The sequence below is a fragment of the Chelonoidis abingdonii genome, chromosome 4, assembly GCF_003597395.2.
Source record: "Chelonoidis abingdonii isolate Lonesome George chromosome 4, CheloAbing_2.0, whole genome shotgun sequence".
Taxonomy (NCBI): domain Eukaryota; kingdom Metazoa; phylum Chordata; order Testudines; family Testudinidae; genus Chelonoidis; species Chelonoidis abingdonii.
Genome location: NC_133772.1, coordinates 104,685,699 through 104,713,337, shown reverse-complemented (window position 1 = coordinate 104,713,337; position 27,639 = coordinate 104,685,699). Strand labels below are relative to the sequence as shown.

Below are 27,639 nucleotides of genomic sequence, written 5' to 3'. Positions count from 1 at the left end.
AGTACACCTCTACCCGGCTATAACACAGTCATGGGGAGCCAAAAATCCCGACTGCATTATAGCTGAAACCCCGTTATATAGGGGTAGGGGCGGCAGGGCTCCGGCGGTGATTTAAAGAGCTCCGGGCTCCAGCCACTGCGGGGAGCCCTGGGCCCTTTAAATCGCTGGCAAGCCCAGCTGCCACAGCCCCAGGGTAGCAGCAGCAGGGCTCCAGCAGTGATTTAAAGGGCCCTGGGCTCCCCGCGCAGCCAGAGCCCCAGGCCCTTTAAATCACCAGTGAGCCCCACTGCTACCGTGCTATACACAAACCTGTGTTACACCAGGTCGCATTATAGCGGAGTAGAGGTGTACATCACTGGAAGTGATGGTCAGTGTACACCTTAAAAGCATACTGAGTACTGCTCTTGACCCAAGTTGCCCTGCCACAGACCTACAAAGAAGCGTTTACATGAGTTCCTTAAGGAACTATATGCCATTCCTTCTTTGGCTGGAGGTTAAGTAACAGTGAACATCACTGATAATAAAGAAGGCTAGAATAATATCAGTAGTAATAATAATAAATAAAAAGGGGGAGATTTTCAGTATCAAAAACAAACATGAAGGGGGAAAACAGTAATTTCCTGTTTATGGCTATTTGCTTAAAAAATAATATGTTTCTTCTATTTATGTGATTCTGCTGCATTTATACAATATGTGCATTCATATCAACTCTCAAAATTACGTTTTTCCTTTTAATGGAGATGTAAATTTTTGCCTAAAAACAACAACAAATAGTATTTCCCTGCTTTGGATGATCCCAGAGTTGAATTTACTAATCTGTCAATCAAAAAGAAATGTGCACAAGAGCAATCCCATTGTCCTTCCCTGCAAAGCCACAGGCATGGGAGAAAGGGTATAAATATGAGAGGCATGATGACCAACTGCTAGCAGTTTGATTTACAAATCAGTCTCAGGAAGCATGTGCAAAAATTACGTAAGAATGGCCATAACGAGTGAGACCACTGGTCTATCTAGCCCTATATCCTGTCTTCTGACATTGGCCAGTGTGAGATGCTTCAGAGGGAATGAGTAGAACAGGGCAATTTATCGAGTGATCCATCCCCCGGCATCCACTCCCGGCATCTGGCACTCAGAGATTTAGGGACATCTAGAACATGAGGGTGCATCCCTGACTATCTTGGCTAACAGACATTGATGGACCTTCCCTCCATGAATTTATATAATTCTTTTTTTAACCCAATTATACTTTTGTCCTTCATAGCATCCCCTGGCAACAAGTTCCACAGGTTGACTGTGTGTTGTGTGAAGTAGTCCTTCCTTTTATTTGTTTTAAACTTACTGCCTATTCATTTCATTGGGTGACCCCAGTTCTTGTATTCACTTTTTCCACACCATTTACGATTTTATAGACCTCTACCAAATGCCCCCTCAGTCATCTCTTTCCCAAGCTGACAAGTCCCAGTCTTTTTAATCTCTCCTCACATGGAAGCTATTCCATACCCTTAATAATTTGTGTTGCTTTTCTCCATCCCTTTTTCATTTCTAATGTATCTTAATTAAGATGAGGCAACCAGAACTGCAAGCAGTAATCAAGTTGTGGGCATATCATGGATTTATATAGTGGCATTATGATATTTACTGTCTTATCTAATGGTTCTTAACATTCTGTTAGCTTTTTTAACTGCCACTGCACATTGAGCGGATGTTTTCAGAGAACTATCCACAGTGACTCTAATAAGCAATATACAAATGTCAACCCAGATGGAGTCCTACCCCAGAATGAATTTTAATATATTCCCCACAATCATCTTTTTCAGGCAAAAGTATGAGTAAACAGTTGAGACTTACACCATGACCTGAAAGTAAACAAACTTAGAATCTGCTGGAACAACAAAGAAAGAAAATTCTAGAGCTGCAGGACCTCCACATGTTCTGGCTCCTGTCCCCAGACACTGAAACCCATGACCATTTAGCAAAAGTGCACGATCTAATCTGAATTTTCACAAGAGCACATAATCCAAGTGGTCTCATGGTTTTGATTTGGTTTACAGCAGTGTACCTCCATCAGATGAATCCACAAACTGAATTTTACAGCAACTCAGTAGCACTTTTTTATGGATGATTACCTGATGCTATAGCAATTCAATGCCACAGTTATCATCAATGCTGATGCATAGCCTGGATACAAGGCTGATATTATCCAGGTTTGACTGCCACATAACTATCAGTATTAATCAAGAAGTAATGCAATAACTCTAAATGCTGCTACTATCCTTAGAAGCAAGCAAGCCTCTTGCTGTGATAATCATAACATGGTATCTTAGTTATGAGATCTATGCATTGCCTAGGGCAAGCAGCAAGCCATTATGCCTAAGCCATGCTAGCTATATTTTTTTATTCCAGGCATCTTTGGAGTTTTGGGGAGGTGGTGAAATCTGAGGATGTCAAGCAAAAGTCTTTGTTTACACTGTTTGGTTTTATAACTCAAACATTTTGAATTTAGTATGGGTTGCACTGTCATGCTTAATCAGGAAAATCACACCATCATGTAGATTTCCAAGAAGGGCAAGGTAAAATATGTAAAGCAACTCAGAAGATAAGGTTTCTCACCATTAATTCAACTATACAACAAGAATGTCTCATACGACAGACATTTAATTATATTATGAAAAAGAGGATTGATTTTTAAATGCAATGCAGCTCTTTGGGCCTCTTTATCCCAATAAGTATTTCATACAGTCTTCCTAAGGACCGTGGAACAACTAATGTTTCTTCAATTTTTCAGAGTGGAAGCCTCATTGTGGTAGACTTTGAAATCAACTGACATAAAGGACCAAAATCAATCTCTCTTTTTCCCCAGACCTAAGTCAATAACCTAGATATTGAAGGTTAAGTATTTTGTCCATTTCATCTCTCTACTAAACAACAACAACCATTTCACTTCAGAGAACAAGTCTGCTAATCTTGAATGCTTCTGTTAGAATGATACCATGACAAAAAAGGACAATGAGGCAGGTAAATCCCTTGGGACAATGAAAATACAACCTTACAAAGCAACAGTACTTCCCATTCTACTGTATAGCAATGGAAGCTGAGAACCAATCATTATGTGTAAAAGGGTGAAACCTGATTATATTTCTATGGCTCTATACATTCAGTAAGCTCCAGACAGAAAGCGTGTTATGTGTTCTTCTGTGGTTTTCATCATCATTTTTAAATGCATGATATCCCAATGTTACTGAACACTGTGTTAACCCCAAATTCAACATCCAGTCAGCAGAGGACTGCATAACCTGCAGAGTACAGGAAAGGGAAGTATGTACCACTCGATGTCTGAGGAGTTCAGGTTCAGGAGGAAGCCTGGGGACAAGGGAGAACAGGAGCAGCCTGGGAGCCATCTGTGAGAGAAGGTTAGACAGGCAGCAGGTGGTGAGTTGGAAAGTCCAAGAGCTGGCAGGGGAGAGCAGGAGCCAGAGCAGAAGGACACCAGGCTACAAACTGCAGACCAATGGAAAGCGTGAAGGGTTATGAGGTGTGTGAGGAAAAAAAAATTATTGGCCCACCTTCTATTGGTGAGAGGGACAAGCTTTTTACCTCACATATAGGTCTTCTTCAGCTCTTCTTCAGCTCTGTGTAACCTCGAAAGCTTCCCTCTCTCTCACCAGCAGAAGGTGGGCCAATAAAAGACATTACCTCATCTACCCTATCTCTCTAATATTCTGGGACCAACACAGCAACAACAACACTGCATGTAACAAGTTATAATGACAGTTACCTTTACGCCCATGTACTAACTTGCCCTGAGGGGCTCTGTTAGAAACTTGCTTTGTTTGTTTACTGTAACCCATTAAAGAAATTGTGACTTGAGTATTTGAATGTTTTATTCCTGGTAGCCTTATTAAAAGAATTCTCAGTTACACAAAGGTGCAAGTGTTTCTGGGAACATGCTGAGGGCTTCAGCCTGAAGGACTAGCACTCGGAATCCTAAAGAACTTGCCTCTGAGCTTATAGTATACCCAGCGTACTACCAAAAACCTAGGAGCCTAGTCTATCACCAAACTCATAACACTCTGTAGTGAGTAGGGTTTGTTACACAATTTGCCTTTGTCATAAACAGACAGTTAAGGGTTAATGCCTCTTTTACCTGTAAAGGGTTAAGAAGTTCACCTAGCCTAGCTGACACCTGATCAGAGGAACCAATGGGGGGACAGGATGTTTCAAAAGGAAGGAGAGAAGTTCCCTTTGTCTTGGCCAGTTTCAGTCGGAGTGAAAAAGATCAAGGAACCAGCCTCTTATCAGAATAGTAAGTTTTAGAAAAAAATAAATAGGTTTATGTTTATTTTCCTTTGTGACTTTGTCTTTGTGCAATTAGAAGAATCATCAAATTGGGGATTCTTTTGTGTACTAAGTTTTGCCCAGGAGAACATCCTCTGTGTTTTGAATCTGTTGTCGGTGAGAGTAGCTCGCATACTAATTTCTCCCAGAGGTTTTTTTCTTTTACCTCTCTTTTCTTTCATAAAAAGTCTTATTTTTAAGAACCTGATTGTTTTTTCCTTGTGTTAAAATCCAAGGGAATTGGATCTGGACTCACCAGGAATTGGTGGGGGAAAGGAGTGGGGGATGGTTAAATTCTCCTTGTGTTAAGATCCAAGGGGTTGGATCAGTGTTCACCAGGAAATTGGTGAAGAAGTCTCTCAAGACTACCCAGGGAAGGGAGCTAGTACTTGGGAGCGGTGGCAGCAAAACCAGATCTAAGCTGGTAATTCAGTTTAGGGGTTCATATGTAGGTCCTCATATCTGTACTCTGAAGTCCAGAGTGGGGGTGAAACCTATGGCAGACTTGCGCTGAAGCTTGACAATCTCTATATGTCTTTCCCTACTCTAGGAATTCCACATATAAATCACTCATAATAAACACATAAAAAGGCATAATGGGTGAAATTCACCACAGGGAATGTGTGTCCACACCACTGAGGCTCTCTTGAGCCGCTGACCGGAGAGTGCAGATTAGTTAATGTGAATATACAGGAGGGACTCCACACCAGAGCCGTCCCTTGGGTATGGCAAATCGGAGCGACTGCCCCGGGCCCTGCACTTTGATAAAATTGCAAGAAGGTAGACAGGGAGGTGAGGCAGGGGAGTGAGCAGGGTGAGGAGGCAAATAGGGAGGCGAGCAGCAGGCAGGCACAGTGAGGAGGAGCCCCCTTACCAGAACCTCCCTCTCCCCCCAGTGCCTGCTGCAGATCAGATGTTTCATGGCATTAGGAGGCGCTGGGCTGGAGGGGAGAGGAGTGAGGGGGCAGAGTGCTTGGGGGAGGGGGCAGAACTGGGCAGGGACGGAAAGAGGCTGGGGAGGAAGAGACAGGGCAGGGGTGGGAAGAAGCAGGGCAGGGGTGGGGTCTTGGAGGAAGGGGTAGAGTGGAGGCGGGCCCTGGGCAGAGCTGGGGGAGCCCCCCCCGGCAGATAGAAACTTACCGCCTACGTCCCAGGCCCTGCACCCCAATATGGACGGCCTTGCTCCACACCATCAAGCCAGCATGGAGAGGAATGTTGGATGCCAGCTGATGAAGGCTGTGTTTATGCAGATCGAGTGGCCTAAAAACTCCACAAAAGGTGTTGATGGGCAGCAGCTGATATTCATCTGTGGTGGGGGCTGTGCTGCAGTGCAATAGCCAGCCTATGGACAGGAGGATGAATTTTAAACCACTCACCCACTGTCCAGTGCTTCACAAAGTCCATTTCATTGACATATGTGCAGAAGCTGGTGAATTTCACCCTTAATTCATTCAGCTAAAAAGAGGTTATAAACAGGAACTAATTCCCCAATATATCATATTTACTGTAAATGGCAAGCATCTCTCTAATAAACGCTGCATGATACAGCACTTCAGACTACTCTGCACCACAATCTGAAACCTGAGAGATGGCGCAGACCTATTGTCATTTCTTGAAACACTGAGTTCACAAAGTTCAGTGACACTGTGATGGCAAAAGATATCTAATCTAACCAATCTCTCGTAGTACAACAAACTGGAAAAGATTAATTTTGAAAACATCATGTCTTCCCTCACTGTTGACCACATTTTTCCCTTTGGTTTACCTGTTTTCAGAAGATATGGGGAAGTTCTATATATTAATGCAGCATTCTTTTTTGACAATGTGTGAATTTATCACTATTTCGTTACACTCATCACAGATACAATTATGGTTCATCTTCCTATCCCAAACTTTCATTAAAAGATTCATATTTGCTTTCTTCTTTAATTTTCCAAAGTTGTGTAATTGTACAATTTTAAGTTGGTGAACACGGTCTTCTCCTAGTTAATATTTAAAATAGAACTTGTGTTTCCTGTATCCCAATTTGAAAAGATGCAGAATTTGCTTAATTCTTAATTTTCTCAATCTGAGCAATCTCTTTCTTATAGGGAAAACTTAAATTACTCCAAATGAAGACTTGCTTTAAGCTGAGGAAGACTGTTGCTATTGTAAAAAGCAGTTATCTAAAAGAAACAGTCAGAATATTCCTTATATCATATGTTTAGTGATATCTGTCAGACTGTGTGTGGAACAAAATCTGTATCACTTTTAATCATGGCAAAGCTGAAAAGAGTTACATTAGTAAACAAGAGGGTGTTAACGTAAACCCTAAATATACAGGACTCAATTGTGCTCTCAATGAGGGTAAGCCATATGAATGGACGTGAGAAAGTCAATGACTGAATAGAATAATCTTTAAGGGAACAATACTTTCTGGATATTGGAGGACATCTCAACCCATTTAAAAGGGTGTAGCAAACACTGCTCCCAACTGTAACCAACCCACAGGGTTGAGGTGGAGAGGTTTGGGCTATGCCTCTCCTCATGACTTGCTATAACCTTGTGAAGCCAAGTCTTTAAAGCAGGCATCACTAGTCTGTTCCAAGCCACTGTGTACTACAGCGCTGAAAGATGGATTATGCCTAGTCCCAGCATGCTGTGCAGAAGAGCTCTTTATCCCCTCTGGTGTACCTGATCAGACAGATAAATCAATGATCTGGAAGAAAACAAAACCCCTGCTGGTACAATTTGCAGATGACACAAAACCGATGAAGTGGTAAACAATGATATGGACAGGTCACTTCTACAGAGCAATCTAGATTTCATGGTAAACTGGCCTCATTTGAATAACGTATTAATACATCTAAATTCAAGATCATACAAATCAAGGACACAGATTACACTTATAAGATAGGGGATTTTATTTTGGAGTAGTGACGCGGGAAAGGACTTTGGAGTTATGGTGGGCCATGACCATTTTTTTGTTTTGTACAGGTCCAGCACAACAGCATCTCAGTCCACAATTGGGGACTCAGTACTAAAGCAATATTTATAATAAATAATAATACCATTGTATAAGGCATTGGTGAGATCATTACGGGAACTGTGTCCAGTTCTTGCATCCACATTTCAAAACGGATGCTGACAAACTAAAAAGGGTTCAGAAAAGATCTACAAGAATGATCTGAAGCCTGGGAAACACGCTTTACAGCGAGAAGCTAAAGTAGCTTAATCTACTTAGCTTACCAAAGAAAAGATTAAGAAGTAACTTGCCCATGGTCTACAAGTACCTACATGGGGAAAAACTATTCTGATAATAAAGGGCTCATTTATCTAACAGACAAAGACATAACAACATCCAATGGATAGACATTGAAGTTAAACAAATTCAGACTAGAAATAAGGGGCACATTTTTAACAGTGAGGGCAACTAACTATATGAGCAACTTACCTTGTGATGTGTTGGATTGACCATCACTTGAACTCTTTAAATCAAGATTTTCTTTCTAAAATATATGCCATTATTCAACCAGAAGTTATGGACTTGATGCCAGAATCATTTGTTGAAATATTACTTTTTGTGTTATGCAGGTCAGACTAGATGATCGTGATGGTCCTTCTGGCCTTAAAATCTATGAATATGAACCCACAAAAGTATTTAACTTGTGAGGATGTTTTCAGGATCACCAACCAGGCCCACAAGTTACCTTACGAACCTACCAAAAGAGACAACCACTGCTTGCTGTAGTAGACAAAACTACTGCTAACTCCAGATTTCAGATCCACGGCACTGATTTATTTCAGCATAGGTACAAAGTGCCACACCCCACTGAACAGTTAAGATACATCTGGCCAATGATCTGGTTGAACATACACAGACAGACAAACAAACAAAGATAAATACTTAAATCTCCATACACTCTTTTATACCCGTGCTGACATCCTACATTCTATCAACACCGCTCTTTTCTGATTCAATTTATTACATGTAATGATTAACAGTATCTATGACCAAATATAAGATTTTGCATCACACACTCAGTTATACAAGTATATTGATTGATTAGCAATAACAAAACTATCAATGTTAATATTTGACAGCGATTTTGGGAACTTTCCTTGTTTATCCTGATTATATTTTGCTACATCGTTGGGATGTTTCATTGTAACATCACCCTTGTCCTGTACCCAAACAAGGGACAATTCAAGTGTTGAATAACAGGATACCAAGTAAAACAAAAATGTTGTTTTGCACTCCTTCCCCAAAAAAGCTTTTTCAAAGGTGTGATGAACCAAACTAAACTAGGCCTACATTTACATTGATCATATAGCTGCTTATACATATAATTACTATTAATACTTTATATATATATAATTACTATATTATAATACATATGTATATAAATGAGCCATTAAATACATGATAAAATACACTTAGGCCCTTACCATTTTACACGAGGTAAATTTACTTGATCATTGTTTCACCAACTTACATTAGCTCATTTCGGTACAGCACTTCTCTCTCCCTTGTATAATACAGTTTAACTTTGGGCACCAAAAAATAACAGCATATATACCTCTTCTAAATCAGTTGGTAGATATATAGGTCTCTAACCTTCAACAGCACGCCTAAAAAAGTAAAAGGTAGCTGTATTACTCTTAATTTGACCTTTACTTAAGTGCTCAAGTTCCCACAGTTCTCGTACATATTTTACTGCAGGTATTTTGCCAACTACTTCTATAAAAAAATATTAGGTGCTAGTTTCAATCACATAATGAAAATTACACTTTAGTGAAGCCAGTTAATTTGTTTTCTTGCTCAATTATCTTGTCCATAACTGATATTTTTGTTCCCTTTAGTACTAATATTTCTTGATTTTGTAAGAATGGTAGTTATTGAAAGGGGAGGGGCAAAGTGAAACCTTGCCAAGCACATATGAGCAGCTCAGTCACAAACAAATGAATTGACCTTTCCATCTTAGAAAACAGGAACATGAACCTGTAGGAAACATTTATGAAGTGGAAATGGAATGTGAGAACAATTTAGGCAGAATACCAGGAAACATTTTCTAACACAGAATCATCAGACTGGGTGTGGTCCATCTAAACCTGTTTCAGATAATTTCCACAGCAAAGGATAACTGCTAAGTAGGTCAACTGACCAATGCCAAATTCATTTTAAGATTAACTTAAGGTAGATATTACAATGAGGTACTGTCGAGTTTAAAGAAACTTCAAAATTTCTTACTGAACCGTAAGTCATATTGGATCCTGTATTGTAATACAGAACAATCTGCCCAGAGTCAGACAGATCTGTGCACACTTATTATTCAGAAAAATATACATTTTCTTAATCTCCATTATGCTAAGGTCCACTGATCTATTACAATAGGATTTTAATAACAGCATGCATTCAGGGAGGGAGATAATTATAGTGTAATGTATAAACAGATACTGCCTCCGTTCTCTGTTATCGAGGGATTGCACATTGGAGCATCACTCTCCCAAATGCTGCATCAGTCAAGCATTGGAAGTACAACTTGGATAACTGAATATGGGCAAACGTATGACCATCTGGTTGCCAGTTATTCTGAAATGGTAGACTTGTAGGCTTACTTCCCCTACGGCACTGGGTAGATAGTATAGCATGAAGAGGACTATTTATTTGCATTGCTTCCAGCTTAATATTCTTCTAGGAGAGGAAAAATTAATGGAGAGGAGATATGCAGATTTTCTTCAAATTCATACAATGGGAGAGCATAAGGGACCAGACTCAGGTATTAGAGAGGGTCTCAATATCTGAAGTGGAAGAGAAAAGACATCTAATGTTCAGGAGACATGGTCCTCCCCTTGCGTGCTGTATGAGGGATGGCTGATGGCTACTTGCTCTTCAGTATGGAGACCCTGATGACCCTGCCAAGGCCTTCCTACAGGAATTCCAAAACATGGAATACTGAAGCTGATATTAGAGAAACATTGTGGACTTTTGCTCTCATGTACCTCACATAGGAGAATGTTTTTCTTGAGGATACAAATGATACTTTCAGAATATCATAGAATCACAGAATATCAGGGTTGGAAGGGACCTCAGGAAGTCATCTAGTTCAACCCTGCTCAAAGCAGGACCAATTCCCAACTAAATCATCCCAGCCAGGGCTTTGTCAAGCCTGACCTTAAAAACTTCTAAGGAAGGAGATTCCACCACCTCCCTAAGTAACCCATTCCAGTGCTTCACCACCCTCTGAGTGAAAAAGTTTTTTCTAATATCCAACCTAATTTCCTAATAGCAACCTATATTTTTTCAGGTGACTCTCAATTGCCAGGCAACTGTGTTTAATCTATCTGGCTCCTGATGTAAAACTGGACCTTGAAAAAAAAGATTTCTCCCAGCATTAGTGAAGCAAGGAAGGTCTCACTGTTGGGATTAGCAGCTCAAATGGTACTCAGTGAAGCACCATTTGGGACTCCTAATGTTTTCTGCTTTCTGAGCCTCTGAATTGCCCTCAGTAGGGAATGGAAAGCAAGGAATATCGAGCTTGTGTCCAGTTCTGAGCCAGGGCATCTGTTACTTTGATCCTTGACTCACTCACAGGGAAAATAGATGACTACCTTGAGAATGAAGGCAAATGAAGCCGAACAGGGCCAACCCTGGGGAAACAAAGTCCATGTCAGGGGTCTTACCTGCAGGAGAAGCCCCCACTCAACTTGCCAAATCTGTCTCCTGCTGAGCCACTCTGCAGTGTGGCATTTAAAATTGTTTTCAATGTAGAGGTGGTGGACAGACAGCAGGATCTTTCTGCCCAGGACAACTGCATTTGCAGCTCCCTGTGGAAGGATGGAAGCCTTTTTCCACATATGAAATTATATTAATTAATAGCAAATCTGTTCTAAAATGTCCCAAAGGGAAACTGCACCTTATTGGATCACTTTGAGCTCCAGACATCCATATTGTGCATCCTCTCTGAGGACCAAGCCCCCAGGACTGTTCTTATCGCTGGGTAGGTGATGCAACCTTCTAGGCTGCCATGAGCCGTAATGGCTACTCTCAGAAGCTTGCATAGTAGAAAAATTCTGTCTTTCATTCCTCAGTCATCTGACATCATGTGTGACACAAGACTGTACTGAAGATGTGAAAGGAAGCTCTAAAGGCCTCATGTGAGCCCAGGGCAGTGGAAAAAATTATATGTTGCACCATCACTTAGAAATGAAATGAAAAGAAAGGCTGGCCAAAAAATCTGTGCTATAAATGCTGTCCTCCCCCAAGGTAAAGTATATGTTCCTCCTGTGAGACCCTATAAACGAGGATATGGAGAAGGTATCCTTCTGATCCACAGGGAATAAGAAAATCCCCTATATTAATTGAATGGATATGGCCTTCTCCATCTTGGACTTGATCTCTACTGAGAACATACTGAGGAATTCTAAGTCAAGCACCGCTCTGTTTCCACCAGACTTCTTTGTGACCAGGAACAGGATGAAGCAAAGGGCCTAGATCTATTATCTCATTCCACAAAAGGTATTAGTAATCCCAATGCCTGTCCCAGTGCTTCCCTGGTTTGGATGATGATGGGAATTAAATGAATCTATACTTCAGGAACTGGAGTAAGTCTACTGAATAAACCCTTTCAATGACCTCCAAAAATGACTGTCTGAACAGGAGAGCAACTAGCAATCTGCATAATGGAGAAGATGGCTGCTCATTTGGAATGCTAGTCCAGATTAGGCTAGAGCACTGCAAACTGCTTTAAGTTTCCACTACAGAGTTGTCTCTAACCCCACCTCCCCTGAAGCGTTCTCTTTCCAGTTGAATAACCTGGCTGAAAACCCAGAGAGGGTGTTTGGCCCTGACATAAGGTTTCTATTTTCTCCTATATTCTCTGGCAAGGACCACAGACTTCCTAAATTTACCTGGTAATTCTGCTATTCCCTTGTCCATCAGCTCCCCCAGCAGTTCTCTGGCAACATCCACTCAATGTGCAGCGGCAATCAAAAAAGTGAACAGAATGTTGGGAATCATTAAGAAAGGGATAGATAATAAGACAGAAAATATCATATTGCCTCTATATAAATCCATAGTATCCACATCTTGAATACTGCATGCAGATGTGGCCGCCCCATCTCAAAAAAGATATATACTGGAATTGGAAAAGGTACAGAAAAGGACAACAAAAATTATTAGGGGTATGGAATAGCTTCCATATGAGGAGAGATTAATAATACTGGGACTTTTCAGCTTGAAAAAGAGATGATTAAGGAGGATATGATAGAGGTCTATAAAATCATGATGGGTATGCAAAAAGTAAATAAGGAAGTGTTATTTACTCCTTTTTATAACACAGGGACTAGGGGTCACCAAGTTAAATTAATAGGCAGCAAGTTTAAAACAAACAAAAGCAAGTATTTTTTCACATAAGATACAGTCAGCTTCTGGAAATCTTTGCCAGAGGATGTTGTGAAGCCCAAGACTGTAACAGGGTTCAAAAAAGAACTAGATAAGTTCATGGACGATAGGTTCATTAATGACTATTAGTCAGAATGGGCAGGGATGGTGTACCCAGCCTCTGTGTGCCAGAAGCTCGGAATGGGCAAGGGGATAGATCACTTGATAATTGCTTGTTCTGTTCATTCCCTTGGAAACACCTGGCATTGGCCACTGTTGGAAGACAGGATACTGGGCTAGACAGATAATTGGTCTGACCCATTATGGCTGTTCTTATGTTCTTTCCTTGTCCTTTGGAGGCATTCTAATAGTGCTTCCCCTTAGAGGGGAGGGAACTATTATTATCTCTCCATTACTCCTTTTGTTTCCCATTTTGGACTGGGGTGAGGATGACATTGTATTAGTAAGGACCCAAGCAGCCTAGCGCTGGATATGCTCTGGCTCTTGTAAGGTAGGTTAGGCACTTTTGCTCCCCACCTAGAGAGTTAGGAAGAGTTTATCAAAGGTTGCTATCTGCACTGCACTCTGTGACACAAAGAGGAGAAGAGATAAACCCTAAAACTGGAGGGATTTCCTGTGAAGGACCTGTGAGAAGGAAAATCTCCTCCATCTGTATACTCTGACGTGAGCGTCGAGGAATCAGACCCATAGCCGGGTCTTCTTTCTGGATTTATTCACTATCCTGCACTCTGAGAGGATGAGCAGAGGTACCAAACACAGATTTATCTGCCATGTTGTGCTCCATGAAGATGAGCAGTGATATAAGATGCTGCTGTTCTGCCATATAGCACTCTGTGAAGATGAGCAGGGCTACCAGAGATTCTTTTGGCAATCTGATGTTGCCCAAGGGCTTTTGTATCCAGTGGAGAGAAGCAGAGGATACTCTGACCCATGCTGGCTGCCTCCAAAAGTCCTATATCCCTGTCTTCTTCCTATCTTTGACTGCCATGCAGCACTCCATGCAGGTGAGCCAGGGCACAAGCACCCAGAGTTTTAGGCAAATAAAAAAGAGGGATTCTCACATGACAAAGAGGGATGATTCTGGAAGTGAACTGAGGTTTCTTTTGGGTTTAATTGTCATTTCCTACTTTGCAACAGGAAGAATCTGGAACTAACTAACCAGCTGTGGAGATAGAACAAAAACTGGCTGAGTCTTTAGGAACTGGGCCAAGCCCACACCCTTTCCTGCTAGTGACTGACAGGTCTGGTTATACCTCGAAAGCTGTAGGCAGGCCATCTGTAACAAGACTGTGACTCTTAGTATGAGAGAAATGTAAATTATCTCCTTGGCTCCTACAATACACATGTCCACATTCTTTGAGCGACCTTTCCTAGAATCCAACAACACCGAGTCCAACCATGATCCTAGAATACTTGTGGATGCAAGAACAGATGCCATTACATTGGCCTACAGTCAGTAAGGCTCTTTAAAAAAGTTGTTTTTAGTTACCTGGGTCATATCAGAATTGGGCAGCTATTTGTACCCACACCCATAAAAGGATTGCCTCCCTCACCCCAAACCTCTTACCAGTCTGCTCTGCAGCATGGGAAGGCATTATCCTCCTGCCATCACAATTTTTTGGTGGGAAAACTAAAAATTAATCTTTGGATGCGTCTCTGATACTCTTTTCTTCCTAGCTGACCTCCAAAAGAGATCCCTCAGAAAGGGCTTGGTAAGCTCAAAGCATGGTTTCCTGTTTTCCAACCTAAACTTTTCTTCACTTAGTTTTCCCTTATTACAGTAGCCATACTTCAGAACCTGAACTAAAGAATATTACCACAGCATTTCCTCAACTAATTATGTGGAACACTGCAAATATTGCAGTTTATAGATTCCGAGGCCAGAAGGGACCATTGTGAATACCTAGTCTGACCTCCTGTATTATAAAGGCCATAAAATTCACCCCCAAAATGCCTTTTGAACTAGAGCATATATTTTAAAAAACATCCAAACTTGATTCAAAACATTTCCATTGAAAGAAAATTCACAACCCTTGGTCTATTGTTCAAATGGTTAATCACTTGATGATTACCTGTTCTGTTCCTTTCCTCTAAACCACCTGGCACTGGCCACTGTCAGAAGACAGGATACTGGGCTAGATGGACCTTTGGTCTGACCCAGTAGGGCTGTTCTTATGTTCTAATCACCCTCACTGTTAAAAATGTACACCTTATTTCCAGTCTGAATTTGTCTAGCTTCAGCTTCCAGCCACGGGATCATGTTATACCTTTCTCTGCTAGACTAAATACCCCATTATCAAATATTTGTTCCCTACATATTTAATTGCAGAGGCAAAACTGTAAAGTTTTGAATAACTACTACATGTTTAGTTCTTTCAAACCTCCACTGAATATGAAAACAAACTCCACGATCACTTTCTAATTTTATTTTAGTATGCCTGCAAAACATGAACTTTTGGCAGACAGCAGGGAAATATGGGTATTTTGCAGTGGCTTTTAAGATTAGGTATTCCCCTTAATCCTAGTGGAACTTCCAATAACATTAATTGGAGTAATATGCACAGGGGTCATAGGCAGGATACAACAGTCACTATTCTAAATATTTAAAGTTTTGCCTATGTAAATAGTGTTACTGTGGTATTTAACATCTTTCTTAATACTATTAATTGCAGTATTTGTAAGGACTTTGATAATGATCTCTGTATGGTGCAACTCCTCTCCGAAATCTGTCCTGCAACATCCTTTTGGCAAAATCATTTTGCACATATCACCACACATCTTTAAATACAATGTCATAAATTGTTACTTTTAGGCACAAGACACCAGTAAAAGAAAAGTGTGGGTAAAAAGGACAGTCAGTAGTTCACACACACTAGTACTGGATTTACGTTAGAAAAGGTTATTCTGCATATTCACTATACACAGATCTCTTACACAAGTAATCCCTCGAACCATAGACACTGTGTTATGCACTGGGACTTTAGTAAATGTAATCACATGCATTGTCCAATAGGGCTACAACCTTTTTCAATAAACTCTCATAATAAATCTTGGACTACTTAAGGCTCCCGGTATTGTGTATCTTTATGGAAAATTATTTCTTTTAGGTTCATGGTACATAGGGTTGCCAGGAGTCCGGTTTTTGACCAGAACGCCTGGGTGAAAATGGATCCTGGCAGCTCTGGTCAGCATCACTGTTAGAAGTCCAGTCAGCAGTGTAGTGGGGCTAAGGCAGGCTCCTTGCCTGCCCTGGCTCCGCACACTTCCAAGAAGCGACTGGTATGTCCCTGTGGCCCCTACAGTCATGGAAGCTCCACACACCGTCCCCACAGCTCCCATTGGCTGGGAACAGCACAGAGCTGCCTGGCCATACCTCCGCATGAGGGCCAGACATGCCAGCCACTTCTGGCTGCAGTGTGGAGCCAGATCAGGCAGGGAGCCTGCCTTAGCCCAGTTGTGCCACTGACGATGAGCCACCTCAGGTTAAGTGCTGCCCGGCTGGAGCCCAAACCCCCTCCTGCACCCAAACGCTCTGCCGCAGGTCGGAACCCCCTCGTACACCTCACATACCAGCCCTGAGCCCCCTTCTGAACCCATAATCCCTCATCCCTGGCTCCACCAGAGCCCACACTCCTTCCTGCACCCCAATCCTTGCCCCAGCCCTGAGGCCCCCTCCTGCAACTTAAACCTCTCATCTCTGGCTCCACTCCAGAGTCCACACCTCCAGCCAGAGCCTTCACTCCCTCCTTCACCCCAGCTCCCTGCCCTAGCAAGGAGCCCCCTCCCAAACCCTGAATTCCTCATTTCTGGCTCTACTACAGAGCCAGCATTTCCCAGCCAGAGCCTTTACCCCCTCCTGCAGCCTAACCCCCTGCCCCAGCCCAGTGAAAGTGAGCAATGGAGGGAGGGAGGATGGAGTGAGTGGGGACGGGGCCTCAGAGAAGGGGCAGAGGCAGGGCAGGGGAGTTCATTTTTGTGAGATTAGGAAGTTGGCAACCCTAATGGCCAGAGCAGAGGACCTCATTATATTTTTTTTCACATTTAGGAGATGGAAGAATTGTATTTACATTAGTAAGTCTCCAAACACCACTCTGGTTCCTGTCCTGTCCTCTTCTGTATTGGCCCTTAGTACTCTTGTAGTTTTAAGCAACCTTGCTTGTTGACAAGCCTGTAGCACCTACAATAGTAAGTACTGCTGTCATCAGAAGTAAATCAGAGTGACTATTGTGTAGCTATTCCGGTTAAACAGCATGTAGAGAGTGATGGCCTTGACTCCTTACACATCCAGCGTCCTTCCAAAAATACTTTTTTTCCTGAATGCTAAAATGGTGATGGCTGCATAAGGGATGAGCCAGCCCTGTGCTACCCAATATAGGTTCTGAAGTAGCCAGCGAGTGGACTCTTGCTCACTGAAAGTTCTGCACAAGTGGCCTAACTCTTTGTGATACGAAAGGTGCACAGAATCAGGGTCATAGAAAGTAATCACACTATCAGAGTGTAACTGAAATATAGCAAAAAAAGTAAACAAGCAAGTATGACAATGGAAAGATTTATAAACGTTTATGGCAGAACATTTTAATAGCGCTCTATAAATAACCAAATTCTAACTCATATAAAATGTATGCCTGCATAGTACCAAAAGTTCAAATTTGGCTTATAGCATTCAAATCTAAACTTTTGTCATTTTTACTGGAAGGTTTTCCATAGTTGTAGTTAAATTTTAATGTCAGTGGAAACACATTACCATAGGATCTGAAGAAAGAATTTCCAATAACAACAATGAAAAAGATATAAATTACAGCACACAGTAATTAAATATGTTGTATATGCACTATCCTCAACAGTATCACAACTCCAAAGAACCAAAGAAAAAATTCTATCAATGTTAGAGGAAAGTCAAAACCTGGTACATAACTTCTATAGAGAGAAATATATTACATTCTTCCCCAGAAGCCTATGCTTATTATGTGCCATTAATAGCATGATAATGTTTACAACAATTCAGATAAGCAACATCAGCTATATTAAATTAAATAATTATAATTAGGCTTAGCAGAATTCAAATTATATTTTTGATAATTTTGAAGGATAACATCAATTTTACTTTTAAACATTTTGGGGATTTTATTGACCTAAATTTTCACAATTGCACAAAATTATGGATTTTAAACATTTTTTCTATTTTTAGCTATTTATATTTTCACAGTTGTGGTAAATTATTCTGGGGTCAAACAATAATTATTTAACAACAGCAGTCACTGAGATTTAAAAATTAAAGATTTATAACACTTAACACACAAATTATCAACAATGCATGTCAAAATACAAATATCCTTAAATCAAACTCTAATAATTTCTCAAGCAGCAGTTTTCTTACCTTCCTAATCTGAAAATTTATATTATCAAGGGAAATATTCTGATAGTTTGTGTGTAAATGGCTACATCAATGCTTATCGACATTAACTGATAAAAATCTAATCCTTTCAAGACTAATTATAATATTGACTGTTGCATCAAACTTAAAATTTCGAGACTATTTTGCCAATATTTGTCTGTAATTAATACAGACCCAAGACACTTTTCCTGCTGTCATGACTGCTATCTACTGCAACTTCACTGACTGCAAACGATATCTATTATTAAAAACTACACCTATCAAAGTATTCACAAGCGTTTTGAATGAAGCCATCATTGTGCTTGCAACCCCCACCAAAACTGGCCAGAGTACTATCCTCTACCTTGTGCCAAGAGTTGTAGCTCCACAGCCACAGTTTCCAGAGTCATGAAGTCAGTTTTACAAACTGACATGAACCGTTGATGGCAAATCTAATATTATGCTTAAAGAAATCATTAAGCATTTATAGTTACTGAACTGGTGTATAACAAATAAAACTATTGCTCAAAGATAAGTACAGTACATCCATCTAAAGTCAACTTTCCAAACAGAATGCTTATGCTTCTTCAAATTCTCCCAAGAGACAGACTACACTATATAGCAGGAGTAGTCAACAGGCAGACCACAGACCAAATCCGGACCATCAGACACTTTTAAATGAACCCCCAAATCTTTTTATTTAGTTATTATCATTATTGATTTTTAGTATTATAATAATAATGGACCTTGTCAAAAAATAATTGATTACCCCTCATATGCAGTGCCATATCTGGATGGATGGCATATGAAATTATCACAGATTAAAATCTATCTACAGAATGATCAATAAATCAATGTAAACCATGAAAAAAAGGAAATAATTTAACTCTAAAAACAGAAAAATGGAAGATGACGAGATGATTCAACAGTAAGTCAGACTACCATTGTGGGTCAACAAGTGAATTAACACTTTGGAAATCTTTGGCTCAATCTTGATTTCTCTTTATGTTCCAATATTGCAAACTTTCATTCTTCTTTATATTCTTCTTTTACAAACCTTAATTCTATTCTTCATCCACTTAATAGCTACAACTTTTACTACTGTGGCGGTTTCCCCAGTTACTAAATTAATTCATTAAATTGAAACAAGCTATAGAATAATTTGAGGGAAATATGAACTGAAGAAATACAACAAATATTGCTTTCTTGCCAAAGAAATCTCTAGCTACAATGTAAGCACTAGAAATTAGTTTCTAGAAATTGTTCTAGAAATTAATTTCTATTGCGCCAATTGTAGTATTTTCTTTATCTCCTTGTAGATAACTGATTTAATATGCCACAAAACAGGAATAGAGTTAAAATATAAAAATTAAACATTAAGGAAATTCAATAAAAATAATCAGAAGAGTGTAATGCATTTGCAAAATATTAACACAAAATCATCTATAATATAGTTATAAAATGTCATCTCTCTCAATTCTTACTGGAAATGGATTATTGAATCTAATCATGAAAGATTACAATTCTTACTATATTCAAAAAGAAACTCTGCGGACTGTAAAAGCAATAAAAGTCAAATCATGTTACATTTGCTTGCCCATATTAATAGACCTCTACAGTAGTTTCATCAGAAGGACGAGTAACATTTGGTAGCTAGTCACAAAAGTAGGTACCATTAAGCAATGGACAAAGGCAACCGACAAAGCAAGAGGCAACTCTAATTTAACAGTCCTGTAAGGTACACACTAATTAGCTGCAAAGCTATGAAATCCTAGCTAGCATGTTAAATCTGCTACATGACAGTATAATTTGACTTCTTAAAGGATTATGCAAATTACTACTCATCATTCCATTACACGACTGAAAAAAGTGACAGCTAATTTATACATAACACACCTTTCAAATCCCTAAGATGTGAAACACCTGTGCAATATACTTTGCCTAGATTTTGTACTGTATAAGTGCTTGTTTACTGCAATATACAGAAGAGATTTAATAAAGTCATAGGATTTTTTAATCTGCTTTTTAACTTTTAGACCACAATTCCCAAGAATTAAACAACAATGTTCTGTTCCTATTTTAGTGGTTTTTCATTTAAATAGAAGTATAAGGTTTCAATACATGTTTAATTTCTGATAGCGGGAGAGCACGAGCACTAATGCACGAGCCAGAGGTAAGACTCACACAGATTTCAACATACTTCTGGTAGGTAGATTCACAGTAGATTCCGTCATATCTGTAGATTTTCCTACATTCTGATTGGTTGGGCAGAGGATGCTGGACAGTTATTCTGTAGAGGTATCAAAAACAGATATACATGACTAGAGATTCTCTACAGTCAACTGTAATGCAGGACAATAAGTATGTTGAATTTTAACATCTGTCTGCTCTCTTTACATAATTGTATTGTGCACATACATCCAGCAGTTTCTACTTTTGAAATTTGCAATGTGAGTAAACGAAACGTCAATTCTCCATGAGAGCAATATTTCCCTTCTCAAAGCAATGAATGTGGAAAAGGTAAAGAATTTCAGAGATACAAAACTGAATGCATTCTTTACACATTTTGGGTAAATAAAATACTGCTTATGTTATTGACATACTTTGCTGGCTGCTGCAATCTTTACTCAGGCAGACCTCCCACGGATACAAATGGGAGTTCTGCCTGAATAAAGACTAAAAAACCCAGCCAATTAAAACCCTGAGCCTACTCCCACTGAAGTCAACACCAAATCTCCCATTGACTTCAGTAACAAAGGATCAAGGATACAGCAGTATTTTAGGGTCTGATCTTAAAGGTGCTGACCACCTTTTAAATAGTGCTCTATGTCCTCAATGTCCATTGACATCAAGGGATGGTGAAAGCACTCGGCAGCAATCACAAACTGCTCAGCACCTTGTGAAATCAGGCCCTTAAATTCTCAGAAAGATTTGCCGTTCATTCCATTGCAAGCCCCTTTACTTATAACCAACAAATTATAATTTATCTATAAAAGTTCAGCATTATTTTAAAAAATAAACAAATTGCATTCAAAATAATATCCAACTGATTAGTTTTTGTTAACTTTTCTGACATATAATTAACTTTTAGATGTTTTTGTGTCTTACACAAAATTAAAAACTATTTCTCCTTTTTCAAAAAAAAATGAAATTTAGTAGTTAGCTACCTGAAAATGAGACTATTTGGTTTATCATTGTAAAGAATACAACTAAAACAATGTTTAATTAACACAGTAGTATCCTGTGAAAAATATCATTCTACAACCTTCATAGACAGTATCTAGCTGTAATTTACTAAATTTCAGAGTTTCTACATCCTTGCCCAATATTATGTAAGATTAGAGTTATTTCTCTCCTTTTTCAGTTATTTAAAAATAAATACTGAAAAAAAGGAAAATTTCTGCTATGAAAACACTGGGCCAAATAATGAATCAACAAAAATCCCCCAATCCTACTGACTTCAGTGAGATTGCACGGCAGCTAAATTAGCACAGAAATTGGTCCTCTGTGCTTAAACTAAACAAGAAAATATTTCTCAAGTCCTATGGAACGCATTTTCCAGGCCAGAGCAGGTTCTCAGTCACACAGGAGTCATGTATCTCAGAACAATGCTTTGAAAAAATTCCCCATATCTCATTGTATGTTTGTCTCTTATTATTAAGATTTTAAGATGTCAGTCACTACACAAATGAAATGCGATAGTGAATAAAACTAGGTATATTTTATGTATTTATAATAAGCCCATCACTTATGCTATTTACTTGAACTGGCATTTCACATATTTATATTTAAATAATTATAAACTAATAAGTAAGATAATGTGGGTCAGAAATGGGTCAGAAATAAGGACTACCTCATACAGGGACTTATTCAGCACGCCTCACACAGTCAAATCTCCCAGTGTAGCGAGCCAAAGTAAGCAGTAAGTAAAGACTGCTGAATAGGGTCCAGGCAGTTTTTCTGAGATAGTCGGCCCTATATTTTATCACTAAAATTGACTTTTAGACAATCTTCCCAAAATTAATTTTGATAACTCGTTCTTTAAAACAGTATGTCAGCAGAGATAGTAGATTTCACAGGTTCCACACACAAAAAATTGATTTTGCCCAAGATCAAACTGTATTTTGGCTATTTACTCTGAGTAATGCATATTCCTGTTCTATTTTAGGCTTTGAAAAATGATTTTTTTGTATTTTTTCCTCAATTAAAAATTAAAGCACTGAGGAGTATTTAAGTCCAATCAATCTGCAGTGGTTAGCTCAACCAAACATTAGCTGAGTTTTGAATGATTTTAAAAACAAACACTTATTTCCATATAAGCTTTTCGACAGAGTGATTTGCCACTTTATTCATGACAGCAAAAAAATCAACATGAAATTTTATCAAGACTACAGCTACTATAGAAGGTTGTTTTCCAAAGAGACTAGAAATAGAGCTAACAGTACACCTAAGAATCAAATCAAAAATCACATTTCACTTAATATTTGTATCCTTTTCTTGCTGTGTTGTATCAAAAAAGCTACATGCACTCCTTCACCTGATTTTGTTTTTAAAAGGTTGCATACTTACACGAAAAAGTTCAAAGTACCCTTTCAGTAGGGAAATTATTATAAAGTGCTGTGTTTGCACATCAGACAGCCCATCCTCCCATCTCTACATGTCACTTAAACTCTAGATGGACCCATCATACAACTGGAGGTAGAACTTAAGTGCATTTACATATATGTGAAACGTGTAAGCTATGACTAATTTTAACTCACAGGGCAGAATTTAAATAATTAGTTACAAGAAGTCGAACTAAGGGAAAAAAGGAGGAAAGAGATGGTTAGAGGCAGAGTAGTAAATTGTTCCATTTTTGCAGGTAATCTAAATGCAAACTAGAAGCAACTTATCATGAGAATGGATTTTCCACCATCTGGTCAAATAACAGGGGATTTGTCTAGTGGCAAGCAAAGAATGGAATGATGTGAGAAAGATTAGCGGGCAAGTCCTACAGTTGGCTAAAATGTATTTTGTGCAAACAAGAACAGATGACGCCTTAACAATTACACCTGTCAAAAACTCCAGAAAGCAATCCATCTCTGAACAGCCCAGTTGAAAACAGGCTAGTTCATAACAAAATGAATTTTTTTAAACAATTGCCAGCCATAACAGTTTGATGCATGACAAGCGTAGGAAGTTGTATTCCATGTCCAACTGAAACCTTAACTAACTGGACCCCTGGTTTTCTGTGATAAGTAAGATATTAAGCTAAAAAAATTAATTTGCTGTAGTAATGCAAATAGCTGACAACCTCATAAAAGCAAGGAAGCTCAGAGTTAAGGCTGAAACCCTACAAAGACCCTCCACCTTTAACATATCCTATTTGCATGGGTACTGTTAAAACCTTGAAACAGTGATTGATTTGTGGGGCATCAAATTTAGCACCCTGGCTGGCAGGTCTCCTTAGTAATCTGAATTGTAACTCTAGAACTGTAGCTCTTTCACAGTATGTTACTGGACCCTTAGAATTCCACCAGTCCTGCAGGGAGAACTCCATTGAGTAACTGAGTTCCTGTAGAAAAGATATCAACTTCCTGGAGGACAGATGGAATTTTAAATTAACAGATTATGTTACACTAAGTCCAAAGTGATTTTAAAAAAATACTTACTGTATGTATTACTAGTTTTTTTTAAAAAAAATCAGACAAAAGTTGAGGTTTAATTTAATACTTTAGTATTCTAGTTTAAAATGTTACAATTCCTTATGGAGGATGGTGTCCCTGATCTTCCAGATTTTTGTGGTTATTTGATTTTCCTGAGGCAAGGTTTAGTCCCTTGGTTTCTCCTGGTGCATTCAGCTATAATTAGCTGCTTCAATAGGGAATTTACCGAGATTTAGTTGAAGATTTTGTAATTTGACAGTCGAAAGTTCAAGGAAAGACTTAATGTACATGATTAAATGTGCTGTAACCGTATGGACAAATATTTAAAAAATATGGCACAAACACAACTACATCTCTATTTTTTGCCCATTTGCCTTTGTCCTGAGCCCCCAGAAGATCAGCTAAAGGGTTAAAGAAATATGAGCCTATGGTCCAGATTTTAAAAGATATATTTTCACCCAATTTCCATTGTTTTCTAAAGTTGGCCCTAAGTTTTTAATACTGCTCCCCATGATTCAACTTGGGCAGAGGCTTGCACACTTGTTAAAATGTGAATAATAGCAAATTTAGATTTTTTTTTACCACTGTTTTGCAATGGGAATCAAACTCCACACAAAGATTACCTTGTTTTAAGTTCCACATTCTCTCTTTTTATCAGAGATGTATGTTCAAAGATGGTACTACCCTAATACATATGTCACAGTCTTGCCTGAAAACATTTTGAAAAGATGTGATACCATGTATATTCAAAAAAAGGTCAGTAATGAGATTTCTTTACTCCTCATTTCTTAATTTTGCACATTTGTAACAAAATTAAAACCTACCTTTGAGTATTTCAGACATTTATACCATGCTTATCACCACATCTTGAACACCTAACTGAATATGAACAATAATATGTCCATTGTACTTTTTGTTTTAAATGAGAAAACATGGTAATACTCTTCTTTGACATTTTGATTGTCCTCCATCTTCTAAACTCTTCTGGTGATGGGCAAAGATCAACCAAACAGGTTGATTCTTTTAGATCTATCATGCCTTTTTTCCATTGACTGCAAGGCATTGTTGACATGCCTGTGCACCCTGTCAGGGACAGACTAAGCAGAGCTTGAATAACTCTTTTCATCTTTTTCTGGAAGGACCAGAGAGTAGTTTTGGATGGTTACTCATCTACTCGGGGAACTCACTCTGGTGAGACTGCCAGAGGGTTTTATTTGATCATGCTTCCTGTTCAATATGTACAGGGACCAGAAGGAGGGATACTGACCAAGTGACACACAGTACTCCATCTCCATTCCATTGGACCCAAATAGTGTAAACAATTAGTGTTCCCACTGTCTATACATAAATGTGGCCTGAGTGAGTGCTAGCTGACTGAAGAGCAACATGGATATGACAGAGGAAATATTAAGTGGCTGAGGGAAACAACAAGAAGAAATGGCAGGGGTTCTATCTGCCCTGCTCTAATGAGGGATTTGCTAGCATGTTATTACTCAAGTTGAGGAGTTTGCTGGTTCTTTGACCATTTCTGAATGTTCAGATAGCCATGGTGGACAAAGTACTCCCTCTGCTTAAGCTTGGCAAGAGGATGTGAACTTTTCTTTCAGACATGGCCCTTACCTCCAGATAAGATGACTGCAATGCACTCTACTTGGGACAACACTTGAAGACAATAGAGAAGCTTCAACTAACACAAAATGTTGATCTTTTGCCTAACATTGTTTTTCTACTCAAATATTTATATTACACCTATGTTTCTGAGAGTGTACAGGTTTCCAATTAACTTTTGGTGCAATTCACAGTGCTGGTTTTGATTCTGTGTATCACAAAGGTGACTTTTTTAATGTCTTATGCAGACTATGAAGCTTCAGTAAGGATCGTTGAACTTACTGTATTAGCACATCATCTGGCTGCGAGCATGGTGCTTTCTCAGTAGAGTAATTCCTACCCTCTGAAATTCACTCCCCATTCAGATCAACACAGCCTGAACATGCCCTTCCGAAACAGCCTTTCCCTTCTTCACTCAAAATTGCGAAACTCTTTTATTAAGAATGAAAGTGTTAGTCTTCATGCTGCCACCAGCCTTTTCTGCTCTTGTAGCAGGATCCAGGTGTAAATACCGAAGTGTTAACATTGTTTCCAAAGGACAATTTTCAGACAAAGTTTAATGAGGAGGCACACTAGGTCCACAACTACTCAAGGGTTTCATGTGAATTTTGATTAATTTTAAGTCACTTTGCTTTTTTCTCTGCATATTTAACTACAGAATCCTGAGTAGTTGGGAATATTATATTATCATTCCCCAAAACATAAAAAGAGATACAGGACATCTGCAAGGAAAATATAGTAAAATATAGAAATAAATACATTTAAATTCTCCAAACTAAAAGTTGTCAATGACTTTCCTCGATTCTTCCATTACTTTATCTCCCTAGTTTTGATTTCATCTCCTGCACTTTCTATCCATCTACATACTGTATCATTTTCCCTTTCCCCCCATTTTGGTGCATACAAGACCTGAAGGATCAAGTTCTCCTTGCCATTTTATTTAAGATACAGTAATGAATAAACTTGGACTAATTTTATAAACATTTTAATTCTAAAAACAAAGCAATTAAAACACCTTTTTGCCAAGACTCCTAATACTTGAAACTGCATAAACAATGGGCTCTGTTGCTTCTTGCAACTTCTGAGTATTAAGTGTAGGTAAAACTTGGCGATCTGGCCAAAGGAGACACCCAGGGGCAAAAAGTCCCATGACACACAGTATGCTCCAACCTTCTACCTGACCCCTTGGAAACTCCTCTATGAAAGCTCTTGAAGGATGGAGCCGAGGCACTCAGTTCTCTACCATATTATCCCCTCTCCTCCCTACCCTCTTTTTCACTCCTACCCCCAGAACTGTCAGGATATATTTGGGCAAGTCACTTAACCAGATTCTCCTTCTTTACCATCAAACGTCTACGACTCCCAAGGGGGCTGTGGGATTTCTTCTAATCAGTAGCTGAAGAGTAGAAATGGGAAGGAAAGAACAAGCTGTAGAGTGGAGGCCTGGGAAAAATCACTTACAAGTCCCTTATCTCCTCTGAATGCCTAAGATCTGAGAATTAAAGAGAGCAAAAAACCCTGGCAAATGGCAGAACAACATCCTTCCCCTGCCATGGAGTAACTCAATAGAAATACCACAAAAGTTGATGCTCCTGACATTTTCTCTCCCCTACGTGGGAACAATCAGCCTAGGAGAGAATGGGGTCCAATTTATTTTTAAATGTTAAAATCACCAAATAATTCTCTCTCAGAACGGGGACTTATATACGCCAAGCTTGGGTCAAAAGCTAATTTTCTGACCCAGTTTTTAAAACATTAAAAACAGGTAAATGTTAGCGCTCCAGACTTTAATTATTGTGATTGTAGTAGGTACAATGGAAATAACTAGCTGAAAGGAGTAATACTAAATTTTAATGGTTTAGATATATACAAAAGAAATATGAACAAATCTATGAAGTTTTAATATTAAAAGTCACAAGAATGGCCATACTGGGTCAGTTCAATGGTCCATCTAGCCCAGTATCCTGTCATGAACAGAACAGTACAATTTATCGAATGATCCATCTCCTGTCATCCAGTTTCAGCTTCTGGCTGTCAGAAGCTATCAGACTCTCAGAGCGTGCGTCACTGACCATACTGGTTAATAGCCATTGAGGGACCTATCCTCCATGAAGTTATCTAATTCTTTTTGGAACTCAGTTACACTTTGAGCCTTCACAACATACCTGGCAATGAGCTCCACAGGTTGACTGTGAGTTGTGTAAATAGGTACTTCCTTATGCTAATTGAATTTCATTGGGTAACTTCTGGTTCCTGTGTTATATGAAAAGGTAAATAACAGTTTCCAATTCACT

The 27,639-nt window shown here is 39.2% G+C and overlaps 1 protein-coding gene across 4 annotated transcripts in view; it reads right to left on the bottom strand.

Moving 5' to 3' along the window:
• The window catches only part of NPAS3 (neuronal PAS domain protein 3), an 842,887-nt gene that overhangs the window by 718,282 nt on the left and 96,966 nt on the right, over nt 1-27,639 (bottom strand). For 3 of the 4 annotated variants that reach the window (XM_032798433.2, XM_032798434.2, XM_075065506.1), the window contains exon 2: nt 20,293-20,382. The exons of the other annotated variant lie outside the window; for it this stretch is intronic. In XM_032798433.2, coding sequence (XP_032654324.1) covers nt 20,293-20,382 — 90 coding nt within the window. The remainder of the gene's footprint in view (nt 1-20,292; nt 20,383-27,639) is intronic. 4 annotated transcript variants of the gene reach the window in all.